The 16,771-nt window shown below is 40.1% G+C and overlaps 2 protein-coding genes and 1 pseudogene across 2 annotated transcripts; all 3 read right to left on the bottom strand.

The window, feature by feature from the left end:
- Positions 1–3,257: 3,257 nt before the first annotated feature.
- LOC126079188 (olfactory receptor 51M1-like) lies at positions 3,258–4,250 on the bottom strand. The gene has a single exon (XM_049890117.1). It carries the CDS (start codon positions 4,248–4,250, stop codon positions 3,258–3,260), a length of 993 nt encoding a protein of 330 aa, XP_049746074.1.
- Positions 4,251–9,101: 4,851 nt separating this feature from the next.
- LOC126080009 (olfactory receptor 51B6-like) lies at positions 9,102–10,030 on the bottom strand (annotated as a pseudogene).
- Positions 10,031–14,849: 4,819 nt separating this feature from the next.
- Positions 14,850–15,788, bottom strand: LOC126079212 (olfactory receptor 51B6-like). The gene is given in 1 exon segment (XM_049890142.1): positions 14,850–15,788. A coding segment is annotated over 1 exon segment (939 nt).
- Positions 15,789–16,771: the final 983 nt, after the last annotated feature.

Raw genomic sequence — 16,771 nt, 5'->3', positions numbered from 1 at the left:
GGAGAATGGGAAATCTGGAACACTTAAATGTGCTCATGAGGAATCTGTACATGGATCAAGAGGCAGTTGTTTGAACAGAACAAAGGGATGCTGTGTGGTTTAAAGCAAGGAATGATGTTCATCAAGGTTGTATCCTTTCACCATACCTATTCTATCTGTATGCTGAACAAATAATCTGAGAAGCTGGACGATATGAAGAAGAATTGGGCATCAGGATTGAAGGAAGACTTATTAACAACCTACAATATGCATATGACATAACCTTGCTTGCTGAAAGTGAAGAGGACTTGAAGCACTTATTGAAGAAAATCAAAGACCACAGCCCTCAGTATGGATTACACCTCAATTTAAAGAAAACAAAAATCCTCATAACTGGAGCAGTAAGCAACAACATGATAAATGGAGAAAAGATTCAGGTTGTCAAGGGTTTTATTTTACTTAGATCCACAATCAAAAACCGTGGAAGCAACAGTCAAGAAATCAAAAGACGCATTGCATTGGGCAAATCAGCTGCAAGAGACCTCTTTAAATTGTTAAAAAGCAAAGATGTCACCTTGAAAGCTAAGGTGAGCCTGACCGAAGCTATGCTGTTTTCAATCACTTCATATGTGTGTGAAAGCTGGACAGTGAATAAGGAAGACAGATGAAGAATCAGTGCCTTTGAATTGTGGTTTTGGCAAAGAATATTGAATATACCATTGACTGCCCAAGGAACCAACAAATCTGTCTTGGAAGAGTACAATCAAAATGCTTCTTGGAAGCAAGGATGGAGAGACTGCATCTTACATTATTTGGACATGTTGTCTGGAGGGATCAGTCCCTGGAGAAGGAAATCATGCTTGATAAAGTAGAGGATCAGTGAAAAAGTGGAAGACCCTCAACAAGAGGGATTGACACATTGGCTTCAACAATGGGTTTAAGCATAGCAACAATTGTGAGGATGGCACAGGACCAGGCAATGTTTTATTCTGTTGTGCATAGGGTCACTCTGAGTTGGAAGAAACTCAATGGCGCCTAAAAACAACAACAACAATACATGTGTAGAAAGTGTTTGTGTCAAGCTCTAAGAGGTGTGGAGGCCAAAGTATTCCTAGATTCCAGAAGACCAGAAACTAAGAGAACAGGAAACAGAATATGATTTTAGGGAAGCCTGTTAGGTTACAGTTGTGCTGATGTTTCTAATTCCAAAGGGGATTTTTTTTTGTAGCCTGTGGGTTTCCTTTGTTGTCTGAACAAGGACATGAGTTGACACAGAGCCCTGAGAGCACCAGGCATGTGTGGTGTGGCTGGTTCACGCGCCCTCTTAAGCCACTGTATGTATGTATTCTTGGTATATAGAGCAATCTTTATTCTTGACCACCAACACCACCAGCCACGAGCATCTCTTCTCTTATTTTGTCCAGGCACACAGAAATAAAGAACTAAGTTGGATCAGGAAACAGTTAGACCTCAACCTTTTGTGAGCCACCCTGAGGAATTCTCTGAGATAATGTATTGACTAAAAAAAGAATTGAAGACATTGGCAAAGGCTGGACCACAGAGGCATGGAAACCTCTCTTCTGTGGAGGCAGGGAGGTAGGTATTTATGGCTCAGGAACCTCTGAATCCCTAAGAGTCCAAGGTAGAAAATAAGAGAGTTGAATTAATTAAACAAAATTCGCAAGTTTTCTGCTGTACTCTGAATCAGGCAGGAGTGGTGGTTTATATACATGGTTTCCCAGGCTGTCGGGCTGTGAAGGATAACTATCAAGAAGTACTTCCTGGTCATGGTGATTTTAACCTGAAATGGAGGGGAGAGGAGGGCCCAGAGGACCTGAGTGAAACAGACTAGGAAAATGATGAGGAGCATCCCTTTGGTAGATGCCATCAGAAAAGACTCGTCCTGGCTTCCTGGATTTGAAGAAGAGGAGCCACCCTGGGAAAGAAAAGTTCTCCTTCTTATCTTTTGGCCCCACTTTGTTCATTCCTGTATCCATGCATTCATTTAATATTTGTTTACTCAATATCTCCAATGTGCCAACCACTGAATTTATGGGGATGCAATGGTGAACAACACTTGTATAATTTTCCCCAAGGACCTTATTGTTGCAGTCTACTCTGGAAGGCAGAAAACGAAGAAACAAAGAACCCCCAAACCTTACATTACTATGTGACAAATGTTACAATGAGAAATGCAGATTGGAGCAGATGGAGCACCTGATCTGGTATTAGAGAGGTGGGTCTTTCAGGGAAAATGTCCTTGAGGAAACAGACTCAAAATTGAGACCTCAACATGAATTGCATCCAAGCAGGTATAAGAACAAGCTGATCCAGCATCCCTAGGTTTCAACCCTCTTGATCGACAAGATTTCGACTTAAACATGCTTTTTGGTGGTTTCAAACTTTCTCACTGTTCTTGTCAAAATATCACAAGTACTGACTTCACCTTAAAGTTATACCTGAGGTTGGGGAACTCAGGAGCCCATAGGCAAAGTAAACTTAGACAGAAGTAGTAGTGGGAGAGTGACAACTCCTTCTAGAAGGACAAGGACCAGCACAACCTCAGAAAGAGTTGCAGAGTTCTATGCAGGGGTTCTGATGTTTCTGATGCGACGCAGAAGTCCTAAGATAGTGGATTTTCCAGGATAGGAAGGTAAGAGAAGGACCTTGGCGAGGTAGAACTTCCAACAGACATGGGCAGAGGTATATTTTCTGAAGTGAATTAAAGCAATTGACGTTTATCTACTCTTTGCTAGGTTCTGTTCTATATGCTCTTAATTTATTGCTGCTTTTTAGTTTTTGAATAGTTTAGTCTTAGTTTTAGTTTTATACTCTGATGATGATATCAACGGAGTCTTTCTCTAGGCAGCTTTTGATGCTACTAGGTCTCAGAAATGGAGGAGCCATTACGATTTCAACAAGAGAGGGTTAGCACTCCTAAGCCATAACTCAAAAAAGAACCTCATCTGTACTTAATTTACCAAAAACCAAACCAAACCCATTGATCAATTCTGATTCGTAGTGACCCTACAATAACCCTCTAGAACAGAGTAGAACTGTCCCATAGAACTTCCAAGGAGTGACTGGTGGATTTGAACTCCCAACTTTTTGGTTAGCAGCCAACCTCTTAACCACTGTGCCACCAAGGCACCATAATTTATTTAGGACAGTGGAAAAAAAAATCTTGGGATAGCACAGGGCATTATAATAGGCACTCAATGCTGTAAAACCTTGGACTGATTGGGTTTTAGCAATCTTCTGGGCAGGTAGCAGAATTTTTAGCCCCAGAACTCAGCATTGTCCTTTCTAAGGTCTAGGTACTCGATTATGGCACAGCAGATCTCTTTGGTCTTGATACTGTATATGATTGGGTTAAGCATGGGAGGCACAAAGAGGTAGACATTGGCCATGAGGAGGTGGACAGCAAATGGAGCATGCTTTCCAAAGTGGTGCACCAGGGACAGCCCCCCCATGGGCACAAAGAATACCAGCACAGCACAGAGGTGTGAGGTACATGTTTGGAAAGCTCGAAGCCGCTCCTCTTGGGAGGCCAGTCCTGCCACTGTTTTCAGGATGAGCCCATAAGACAGCACAGTGAGCATCAGGTCCAGCATTACAGTGAACACCACCACTGTCAGTCCATATAGGTTGTTAAAGGTAGTGTCTGTGCAGGTCAGATGTATTACTTCCTGGTGAAGGCAATATGAGTGGGAGAGGACTTGAGGACCACAGTAAGGAAAAGTCTTCAAGAGGAGGAAAAGGGGGACATGGGCCAGGGGGCCCTGGAGGACGATGACCAGACCTACTCTGACCACTCGCTGGTCAGTGATCATGACTGAGTATCTTAGGGTGCGGCAGATGGCCACAAAGTGGTCAAAGGACATAATGAGGAGCACTGAAGATTCCGGAAAGGAAAAAGAGTGGATACAGAACATCTGGATTTGACAAGCTTCAAAGTAGATCCCATGGTAGTTGAACCAAAAGATCCCCATAGTTGTGGGGAAGGTGGACACTGACAGTCCCAGGTCAGAGAGGGCCAGCAATGACAGCAAATAGTACATGGGTGTGTGTAGATGAGGGTTGGTCTTAATGATTATCAGGATGAAACAATTGCCTGAGATGGCCACCAGGTACATAAAAACAAATGGAATGAAAATCCAGTGTTCCATGACTTCCAATCCAGGAAAGCCAGTGAGATAGAACATGGGGCTGAACCAAGTGACGTTGGTCTGGAACGTGAACTGAGAACTGAAAGGATATTGGTCTGACATTTTGCTGGGACTGAGCTGAAAATAAATGAATATTTCTGGATGTTTATTCTTCAATTTCACTAATGTTCACAGCATCATAAACAACATCAAGTCATCGTTATCTTTAATATCAAGTGCTCCACTGTTAGCAATCCTGCCACCGACATAACATTGAAAATTTCTATCCTCTCTATTTCTATTTCTTCTCAGTCTCCTTTGCTGGATTCTCTTCTTTGCTCATCCCTTAAATATAGTTGTTTCCATTCTTGGCTATTTTCCGGTCATGCCCTATTATCTCTCCTGAGGCAATGTCACCCATTCCCATGACTTTATTTACCATCCATAGGTTGATAAATATCAAATGTATAACTCCAGCACTTCCCTTTTCTTCTCTTCTGATCCCAAGGCTCATATATCTAACAGCATGCTGAGCACCTGCACCTAGAAGTTTCATAGTTACTTCAGACGCATGCCAAAAATTTAGCTTGTCATATACTTCCTGGGAAGAAATTGAAATCACATTGTTTTGTTAAATGTTAGCATTTAAAAGGAAAAATCCTGATATATATATGTATATATATATGTATGATTTTTTGATTTAATTAATTAGTCACTTATCTGGCCAACAACTAGTTCCTGATCCACTCAAATAAAAAGGTTTTTTGTGCAATCTAAATAAAACTGTGTGCTTGTTAGGCAAAGGGAAATTTTATCCATTAGTTCCTCAGTCAAAGCTAAACCAATTAACGTTGAAAAAAATAAATCATGTGCTTGCTTTAAATGTGTTACTTTAAGAACATTTATTGAGCCCTTCTCCTTAGAAGAGTCCCTGAGTGGCACCAACGGTTAAGTGCTCAGCTACTAACCAAAAACTATTAACTACCAACCCACCCTGAGGTGTCCAGAAGACAGGCCTGGTGATCTGCATCCTAAGTCACAGCCTCGAAAACCCTATGGAGCAGTTCTGCTCTGCACACTGGGGGTTTCCATGAGTCAGAATTGACTTGACGACAATTAGCAACAACTCCTTAGGATACGCTAACCACTGTAATAAAATATTTTTATGATTAAACTCATTGCCCTTGAGTCAGTTCTGACTCATGGTGACCTCGTGTGTTACAGAGCAGAACTGCTCCACGGAGTTTTTTGGCTGTAAAGGCGGTTCACTAGGCCTTTCTTCCACAGAGCCATTGGGTGGGTTTGAGCTGCTGGGCTTTAGGTTAGCAACCAATCACAAGCTGCTTGTGTCACTCAGGGTCCTTGTAATGACAGCATATGTAAGTCTTCTCTATTGCACTAACCTGTTTGTTTCTTGCATGGCAGCTATATAAAGTTGTAATTTTTTACTGCTGTGTGTGTGCGCACATGTATATATATCACCCAAATATATATTTTAATTATCTGCCTCCCCTGTTAAAATGCAAGCTTCATAGAGGCAGGGGACGTATGCACCAATGTATCCTCAGTATGTATTGATTACTAGCATTTAGAGACATCTTATTAAATGATTCTTGGTACCTATTAATTATTAGCATACAGGGACTTTTTATTAAATGATTATGAAATAAATGATAGAAGCAGAATTGATGCTTTCTGTCACTAAATCCCAATGAACAATATAGCATAATGGCATCTCAAAAAAATGTGCCCCTTTTGAGATATGAATTTAATTTTCTCTGTAACTGACTTTGGTCTGACCATCCAATTACTTTAGATTACTCTTGAGATCCCTGGTGGCACAAGGGTTAAAGTGCTCAGCTGCCGACCAAAAGGTTGGTGGTTCGAACTCACAAGAAAAAGATGTGACAGTCTGCTTCCGTAAATATTACAGCCTTGGACACCCTATGGGGTAGATCTACCCTATCCTATAGGGTTGCTGTGAGTTAGAATTGACCCTACAGCAAAGGGTTTGGTTTGGAATACGTGTAAAATTTGTCTCACTTTACTGTAGCAGTTCCAATCTTGGTCAGTCAACGTAAAGGATGCCTTCTTCATGTATTTAATGTTTCACAGCATTCAAAATCCAAATTCTGAACTTTAAGACTCACACTAAAAGGCCGAGACTGTCAGTGATAGAAATAATAAAAAACTGCATTAATAATCACTGCTGTCATCATTACTTTTTAATTCACTTTGCTATTTTCTTTATGTCTTTTTCCAGGAGCAGGATGTAGATGCTGCACAGGCCACAAGATGGCAGGAGATGTTTACAGAGTAATAATTGACTCAGTGGAGGCCACCCCAGAGGAAGATGCAAAGAAAGAACCTGTTGACAGCACAGGGGGCTTGGAGGCAGGAATCCAAGGTCTCTGTTCCCATCTTCTGTGCCCTGCAGTGCCTCATCACAGGGTAGTTGTGAGAATCCAATGGGAGCTCTTACAGTAGACTATCTTGCAAGCTATGATTAAGTGACTTTGCAAGGTGGCATATGTGTATGTGTCAGAATTTCTCTTCCTTCTAAGCCACGCTGAGACTGAGAGACTGGCTTCTGTCCCCAGTGAAGAGGCCTTTCTCCTAGCCCATTCAGTGTAGGAAGGTGTCGTTGTGCGGAAAGCTTGGGAGGGGAATGGTTGGAGACCAGAAGGCATGTGCCCAAGAGATAATGTGCCAAGCCCTGGGAGTGACTAAAAGTCTGGGCCTGTCGTCCTCATGACCAGATAACACTCACCACCCTGCATGCACTGGGCTCCTGCTTGGGGTGAGTGGGAGCCAGTCACTGGTGAGGAACTATTTTCCTGAATTTCAAATTCTATCCCACAAGTTCTTATGTCTCAGGGGAACACACTCATCTTCCTCCGTTCTTTAACATCCTACTCACTATGAATCAGAATTGTCTCTACAGGACTGGGTACCCACAGATATAACTTCCCTGGAGTTCTTTTTCTAATCCTCACTTCTCTCTCTCTCACCTTCTCTCCTTTGTCTCTTCTCCTTCTGCCAACATTTCCCTGCCCCTTAACTTGTCACTTAGGGCTAACTCCATACTCTTTACACACCATTTTTAATCTTGCCCTTTTGGGCTCATCTCTGAGTCACCTAATCCTTAGCATAAAGATGGACAGGCAATGCATGCCTCGGAGGAACTCTTGCATCATCAGCTGACCCAAAAGTCTGCTAATGGCCTGGCTGTTCTACAGGGTGATTGATTGGTTCTGTGTTACCCTCTGACTAGCCCCTAGCAGTGCTTCAACTTGTATTGTGCCCAGAACTGGTGACAAAGCGGACACTCCCCTTTATATCTCACATTCATTTCTCTCTGGTCACAATTAGACTCCTCAGAATTCCAGAGAGATAGGCACAGGTCTTCTAAGAATAGTCAGGGGCAGATACTCCACCCTACTATCAAGTAAGCATATAGTGAGCGTCTATGATGTTCTAGAGAGTATGGGTTGAAGTGGAGGCGATGCCTGGATCTTAACCTCTGTCCTCAAAAGGTTCTTTCAAGAGATAGAAAAAGTTACTACATAATTTGAATGTATTCAGTCAGGTTGTTTTATTGCAGTGTTAAGTTGCTCTGTGTCCTCAACACACCTGGAATGGTGAGATGCAGGTAGACAGTGTCACACCCAGGGTCTTGTCAGGGCAACCAGATGATATGTATATCTCGTTCATGCTTTTTGTATGAAAATGCTTTATGGAAAGACATTCCATGTAGTGCTACTATATCCACTCTTGTGCATAAAGGGGAGATTAGTGAATGACTGGTGGATTAAAATAGATTGGACTGTCCTTAAGTATCTATCCAAGTGAACCTCTTCATAGTATTTCCTACCACATAGTTGGTTTTATCCCTTCTCCCATATCTGAGAACATGCTGCAAGACTGAAACCAGCCTAATGTTATTTTGTCTTTGGCATCACAGTATGCTCCGATCCCCTGGTTTCTAGATCTGGCAAGAACTTATGGCATTTTAATAACTCTACTCTCAAGACACTGAGTCTGTGGCTGAATGACCACCATCTCTTCAAGTTCACTATGTACTTCCATGAAATTTTGATTTTTAAATATTTTATTTTAAGCAAAATACCTGGCCCCATGGGCTAAATGTCACAGAACTCCTCACCAGATACAAAAGTTTTTGAACAGTCAAAATAGACCATCACTTGAATTCAAAATTATCACAAGACTACTACAGACACACTTGGTTTTATCAAGATTCTTTTATTTACCCAACACTGAGCCTTTGCTGTGGCAAGGATGGGAAGAAGCAGCACTAGTTTGAGCAACATCTTTGTCGTCTTTTGTTCCATACTTTTTTAAATCTCTTCTTCCTCTCTTTCTTGGTTATCCAGTAGCCTCTTAGAAAAACACAGAGGCCACAATGTTTGAAAACCATTCACTAAAACCAACTTTTCATATAACCACATTAAGAGAGAAATTCACAAATGAAAACCTAGTAAAGTTGAAAAAGGTATCCTGTGAGGTTGACTTTATTATACTCAAAATATTTGCCCGGGAACAAAGGGGTGGTTAAGAGCTACAAATGCCAACCAAAGGGTCAGCAGTTTGAATCTACTAGCCACTCACTGGAAACCCTATGGGGCAATTGTACCCTGACTTATAGGGTCTCTATGAGTTGGAATCAACTCGACAGCAACAGGTTAAGTTATTAGTGGAATGAGAGAATTTGAGTGCAAAGGAAATATCAATTGAATCCACGCTAAGAGCCTTACACTGTCCTTAGTATTTTATGTGTCTTATGATATTCCATCGTCATAAAAAAAGAGAGCTGTGGAAGAAATAGTTGTTCATGAAAGGCAATTTTTTCTGAGATTTGATTCGTTTAACTTAATGAGTTTCTTAAAAACTTACTCCAGTGAAGCTATCATTACATTTATCATTATATCCTTTTTAGATAGAAGACAGTAAAAGTCAGGTACTTGATTGGGCCAGAGATAAAAATTGTAGCATACTACTATGAATCTGCTTGGTTTTGATACTGTAGTTTATGAGGTTCATGAAGAGTGAGAAAGGAAGTATATGTAGCTCATTGTGATATGTACTAGATGGGGAACATTCATTTTAAATCTATAAATAAATGTCATACCATCCACAGTGACAAAGATGAGGATGCAGCAGATGTGGGAGACAAAAGTGCTGAGGGCCTTGGTGCTCTCTTCTCTAAAAGCAATGCCCAGGACAGTCCTGAGAATCAAAATGTAGGAGAAAAAGATGTTGAGAAAGCCAAACAGGACCATTGCAACCACAACCACACCCACAATTATAGAAATCATTGAAGGTGAAGTCAGCACAGGTCAATTTGATAATATCCTGGTGGAGGCAGAATGCATGAGAAAGGACATGGGATCTGAAACAGGAAGATCAACAGGCAGTATTAGAGGCAAGGTGAGAATAAAACCCCTTATAAAAAATCCAATCCCAGTCTTTATTACTTGGGTGTTGGTGAGAATGGACATCTATTTTGGAGGTTTTTGGATAGTAATGAACCAATCATAGATCATGGCAAGTAAGACTCCAAACTCTGTGATAGAGAGACTGTGGAGGCTTAGAGAAAGCAGGCATGGTTGTTAATTTTCCTGTGATTCATTCACACCGTGTACGGCACTATAGGCATTATAATCAGGGTCATCCCAAAGTCTAAGGTTGCCAGCATGGCTAAGAAATAGTACATGGGCTCTTGATAGGTTATGGTCATCCTTGATGACAAATATTAGGAAGCTGTTGCCAAGAAGTATGGAGATGTAGACTATTGATAATGGGATAGAGATCCAGTGATGTGCCTTTTCCAGGCCCAGGAAGCCAGTCAGCAGAAAATCTGTGTCATTGATGTTGTGTTCCATGACTATTGCAAAAGGTTAAGGTTTCTCTTAAAGAAATTCTAATTATACGTCTGCAGGTCTTCATAAATTTCCCTTTAGTGGCCTTTAGTTCTTTATTTAGTGTGAATGTTCTTTGAGTTTCAGTGATACTAAAGAAAATAATAAATAGTTGTTTTTTAGGAGAACACTAGAGCAGAAAAAGAAATATTATAAACAGGAATTAAAAAATGAAACATCTAATGTACATGTCATGCCATATTCTAGAAATGAGCATACAGTAGTAAGTGTGAAAAATAGAGTCTATTTTTGTTAGGATACAGAGGGTTTATTGGTTTCAATAATTATGCAAAAGGGCTAACATGAACTATGATGGGTAGGGGTAAAAAAAACACATAAACAATTATGTTTTGGAAATATTTTTATCAGTATTGGGAGGGGATAGAATATAGAGAAATGTCAAGAGGCACCTGTGTATTATCACAGTCTTTGACAAAAATATTCTGGTATGAACTGATAACATATATGTATATATAAAGCCCCCAATACTTCTAGTCTTTCACTTTTAGACAATTCTTTAGTTAAAGTTTCAGCTCCTCCAATTTCTAACCATATAATCTTGAGCAAGTCAGTTAAACTTTCTCAGCCAACAATACTATTCTGAAAGTAAATAAGACAAGATAAAGTCACCTTGTCCTGTGAGAACTAAATTTAATATTTGAGGGTGGGCTTTGTAAGTGAGGTTCTTATTTGTTGTTTTACTCTGTTTGGCATGGGTATATCAGGGTCACTCACACTCACATGCATTGAATCATTCCAATTTGTTCAAGACGCTTGGAGAAGAGGTTAAAGATAACAGGTTTTAAGGAGACTGGGGATGCCAGTGTCCGAAATGAGCAGCTAGAATCTGGTGAAAGGTGACTAGTGCCCGGGTGGGACAGGGAGAAATGAAAAGAGAGCAACACTTTGGTAAGTATGGATCCGACCAATAGGAAACTTTTAAGGGAGTGGGAATGGGGCAAACTCTGCCTTGGTACGGTTCAGAAAAGGAGAAATAAGATATAAAAACACTTTGCTTTGGCAGAGTTAGGTTTGGGTTATATATTTGCACAACTCCAGTCAGTACGATTGGCTCTGCCATGCTGGGGCAGATTGTGGGGCCAGAAAAGGACAGCAAAGCTAGGAATCATAATTACTTCCTATCACACAACACTGGTTTGTGCATATTCGTATGATCATTATTTTTTAAATATATTGCCCATAAAATTCCTATTTTTCCTATTTCTAAAAGAGTCTCACAAAATCAAAACTCAAGAAAATTCATTCTTTTCCTCCACCACATTAGTTAGACACAGGAGATTCCAGAAATTATGGTCTTCTCATAGAATCTGTGAGAAAAACCAGCCTTATATCTTCTTTCTCTGTTTACAATCACACTGTTTATATGTGCTTGTTCAGTCAAAGTAATGGGCATACTTTGTGGAGCTAGGTGATGATGATGATGATGATGGGTGTGCGTGTGTGTGTGAAGGGGGATTGTTGGAGAAACAATTAATTGGTGATTACAGCCATGTACTCAATGGTGTAACTTGGAAGGAAGACCCATAATTCTAAGACTGTTGCCTCATGACCTTGAAAATCATAACCACTAACTCATAGACATCCATCTTTGAGGATCCTTTGAAATCTTATAGTGATAAAAAAAACGACTCCCCCAAATAACCATTTTGTTCCCAAAACTTGGAAGTTTCAAGAAGATACTTTTGGTCTCCTTCATCTCTTAAGCATCTTCTCATGGGAGACATCGCCTAGATACTTACTTAACAAACAACTTTACAATATTTTCCTTTCTTTGGGTTGATCCTTTCCCTCATCGTTTTCAACCTTCATTCCCCAACCCCTGCCTGCCTCTACTCTTTATTCTTATCTTCTGTTCTCCTGACCAAGTGATTTATAACTAACAATGCTATCTACCCTGATACATGATATCCAGTAGACAGCATTTAATCACCACGTTCTCATTATAGGACCCAGTATATAATAATTGCACTTTTCCAAAGCCATGAACTGATCAACAGGCCAAGAGTTGCCCAAAATTTCTGACTCTTTTACTGGTGAATATTGACTCTGAATTGCCTTCTGCCCAAAGCATCCAGCAGTATTTTCACTTGGGTATCATTCCTTGTTGGTGAAAATGGTGACCATCTTCCCCTACACACCCTGCCCCAACACCACATCCACCATCCCTCAATATCTGATCACCAGGGTTTAAAACCCTCAAAATATAGAGGACCTAGACCTCAATATGGAGAGATGAACAAAGTTCTCCCCTGCCTTCAGTTTAGCAGTATTTACACTTATTACCTGCGTATACTGGGGTCGCTTCTGGAAATATGCAACAACTTTAACGTAGTTTCTAATGTCAAATTCCTCAAAGTTTGCTTCTACATTTATCTGAGCCCAGTCTATCTGGCAATTTTTCTTTCTGTTAGTATATATCCCTGGTCATTACAGAGTCTCCCTTTTCAATCTGACTTAGGCTTCTGAGGAATAAATGCCTGGTGGAACATATGAGGACAGAGTGGAAGTAGATTCAAACAGCTGAATAAAACAACAAAAGAAACAGAAAATCCATTCCATAGTCATGAACTACTCCAGAAAGGTGATTAATTTTAAACATAGCATCAAGATAGGGAAGAAAATAGATTAGAGTGGAGTGTTAGAAGGTGGCCTTTTTGTTCCAACTTTTTGGGAGAACTTCCAGGACTTCGTTCCTACAATGATGCATATATAGACCTGGGGCAGAGACCAGGGCATTACACTGCATCTATTAGGAAAATTTCTCCCAACCTATCCCACATGGTCCCTATTGTTGAGATGCTCCGCTGGGGCCATCATGGTCTTAGAGCTCTGTTGTTTCGTAAGATTCAACTCAGTGAAAAAGAAACTTTTTTTTCCTCTCTGGAGATCTTTCTCTGATCTGTCCATCCCATCTCTGTAAGATAAGGCAGGGCAGGAAGAGAAAGGAAACACTTTGGGGCATATTATTCAAATGTACACATTTGTAGGCATTGTACACTATTATCCTAATTCCTTTCTTATTAGTCTGTTACTTCAGGGACCAATATCACTGGGCCTAAAGGGAAAATCAAGAAAGAATTCCTTTGATGTGGCTTAGATCCCCCTGAAGTCATTCTCAAAAAACACAAGGGAGAAGTAGGCTCTGTCTTCAAGAATAGTGAGCTTTTATTTTCTGACGATATTAGATGACAGGACAACTTAGATGTCCAAATCTTAGAAGGCATTACAATGCACAATGAGAGACTCTCAGGAGATATGCATATTCAGAGACATAAACAGAAGAACAAAAAGACACACAGAGACACACCGTCAATTTAAATCTCATTCATTTTGATGAACAATTTTATTTTAGTAAGGATCAACTTTGTAATCCAGTAGCAATTAAGACATATGATTCTCATCCTCGTGGATCAGACATGCTAGAAGCTAGAAAAGGAGAGAAACAATTACTGATAGACACAAAAAAGTTGGTGGGGGGGGACAGAAAAGAGTCCCTTGGGGTGATCAGACACAGATCATTTACTAGCATGGAAAGTGCTCTGATTTCATTTTTCAGTCTCTTTCTCCAGTTTCTCTAAATTCCAGAAGATGTCCAAAATTCCCCCTTTCTGTGACTGGGAATATATGCTATTGTCAGAGACCACTTTGATTGTCAGTCTGATAGAGTCCAGGGGACAGGAGCCATTTATATTAACAGCAGTGAGTTATATTGGGTGACCTCTTTTGTGGTTTCAGCATTTCAGGCATCCTCTTCAGCTCATAGGAATATATTTCTTTATTCGACTGAAAATTTTCATTTGAGTCACGGACACCAGGTCTTCAGCTGACCATAGCACCCTCCATGCCTAGGCTGTGACCAAACCTTGATAGATACATGGAGACAGAAAAGATCATTACCTCTTACAGTCATGAGCATTGGCTCCATCCTCTCTCTACACATATGGCCATGTTTTTCTCAACACTGGAATTTTACACATATCAGTAATAGTCACCTAGACTTATCTATGACACACTTCCAAACTGAGCTTCAAATACCTCTTTACTGTATTTACAGAAATACTTATTTCTGTTCAACTGTATCTGGGAATAACTCACCAAGACAATGGTGATCTGGATCAGGAACTGTCTCTCCATTATTATTATTAGTTGATTCATGTGCATCAAAAATTTCAACTTCTTGAACATATATTTTTCCAGAGTTACCATCTTGAATTGAGGACAGTGTAAACACTATTACTTCACTGATTGAATTTTTTAAAACAGCAACTAGCTCCATATAAGTGAGGAAGCTGGATCCATGCCTAAGTTCAGGAGCATCCTACTGCTAGATATATCAGAGCCTGTACATGCAGACAATATGAAAAAAACAATAGGTCTTGAGTCAAATTCTGTTGACCCATGTTATAGACCAGAGGGTGTGATAGGTTCACCAGATGAGGTGAATTATCCAGAGAAAAAAATAAATGTCAGGCAGTTGAGATATGTGCTTAATGTTTTATACATATACACTATGTATATAAATATGTGTACACACATTTACATATATATAGTTATATATGTATAATGTTATAGGTGACTCAGCAACAAATAAACAAACCAAAAAAACCAAACCCCTAGCAACAAATAGGCAGGGCAAAATGATGTTCTAAATGGCAGCATGGTTGGTTTTCATTGGAATGCCTTTTCCTAGTTGCTCCCACCAACAAAGCTGTCAGCCTGTTCATGTTCCCTGAATTATTCCTCAGAGATTAGTGTTTTGAAATCATGTTCTAGAAAGAGATGGAGCTAATAAACGAAGTATACCACTCTGAATCTGCTTAGTTTTAATGCTATAGATAACAGGGTTCATAAAGGGTGGGAAAAGGAAGTATATGTAGCTCATTGTGATGTGGACAACATGAGGAGCATGCTTTCCAAATCTATGAATAAAGGTCAGACCAACTACAGTGACATAGAAGACCAGGATGCAACAGATGTGGGAGACACAAGTGTTGAGGGCCTTGGCCCTCTCTTCTGCAGAAGTAATGCCCATGACAGTCTTGAGAATCAAAATGTAGGAGGAAATGATGATGAGAAAGTCCAACAAGACCACTGCAAACACAACCACAACTGGGTATAGACGATTGAAGGTGATGTCAGCACAGACTAGCTTGATAATATCTTGGTGCAAACAGAAAGCATGGGAGAGTACACGGGATCCACAATAGGGAAACCAGTGCAGTCTAATAATTATTGGCATAATTGACAGACCAGCCCTTGTCAATACTCCCAACCCAATCTTCATTACCTGTTTGTTGGTAAGGATAGAGGTGTATCACAAGGGGCTGTGGATGGCAGTGAAACGGTCATAGGCCATGGCAAGCAATACACCTGACTCCACAATAGAAAGAGTGTGGATAAAGTAGGCCTGAGTGAAGCAGGCACCACGGCCAATCTCTCTGTGATTTAACCATAGGACACCCAGCACTGTGGGCATGGTGTTCAGAGTCACCCCAATGTCTGTAGCTGCCAGCATAGCTAAGAAATAGTACATAGGCTCCTGAAGGTTATGGTTATCCCTGATAAGAAAGAGAAGTGTACCATTGCCAAGAAGTATGAAGATGTAGACTACCAACAATGGGATGGAAATCCAATGATGTGCCTTCTCCATGCCTGGGAAGCCAGTCAGAAGAAAGGGGAAAGCAGTAGCGTTGAGCCACATGTGGGCCTTATAAACAGGGAATTATTAACTCCAGGTAAAGCAATAGAATCCTCTAGTTCTTTAGAAGTCCTTCTTGAGTGTGCTACCTGTTCATAAGGTGTCCATCTGTCCCAACTTCCAGTGACAGAAGGATGATAATTCAATTATTCCTTGGACAGTCCTAGGGATGGAAAAATGTACTGCATGAGCAACTATTATTCACAGTTGACTATACGTAAAGCTATTGGGCAATATGTTGGGAATACAGCAGTCGGTGTATGCAGAATAGACCTGATTGACATCCTTGTAGATCTTATAACCCAGATAGAAAGGAAAAGTAAAAGAAGAAATCACTATATTTGACTTTTGCTACAATTACACTGGAATCTACAGAATTTTTTTTTATGGCACTTTTTATCTTGACTGGTGGTATTGAGTTTTCCCAGAATATGTGAGACTTAGAAGGTCAAGAGAAAGAAAATTGGTTCTAAGCAGTGTTAGAAGAGCAGACATGAATGTCCTAAGAAAAAGTAAATATGTAAGTAAAGCCAAATAAAATAGATTTCATTCACTTGAGGAAATGATTGATATGTAATATGGCTAAAGGGGAAATTTAACTGAGGAGGCTGTAGAGATTTTGGCTAGTACGATATGAGTCAGAATCGACTCGATGGCAACAGATTTATAAAAATGACATAAGAGTTACCTAAGTAATTCTCCAAAATAAATAAAGCTCTAAATTCATGTCACCTAATATACTGATACTCCAGTTACTGGTGTGCAATGCTTCAAAGAATTTTCTAACATCACATAATATAGATAATAAAATATGCTATATAAAAGGATTGTATAATAAGTATTTGAGAGTGTTGTTTGTTGGCAGAACCAGACAAATGACTTTTGGCGTATTACCTATTTGAAGATATGAAGATGGAAACTAGTTACATGTCTGAAGTGATGCATTAAACAAATGGCAGAGTCCTTTTTATCTACTGTGGACTAGG

The sequence above is a fragment of the Elephas maximus genome, chromosome 7, assembly GCF_024166365.1.
Source record: "Elephas maximus indicus isolate mEleMax1 chromosome 7, mEleMax1 primary haplotype, whole genome shotgun sequence".
Classification (NCBI taxonomy): Eukaryota; Metazoa; Chordata; class Mammalia; order Proboscidea; family Elephantidae; genus Elephas; species Elephas maximus.
Note: the sequence above shows the minus strand (reverse complement) of the source record. Positions and strands in the feature narration are given on the sequence as shown.

Coding starts and splice junctions, on each gene's coding strand:
- LOC126079188 (XM_049890117.1), bottom strand. CDS start 4,250: ATGTCAGACCAATATCCTTTCAGTTCTCAGTTCACGTTCCAGACCAAC.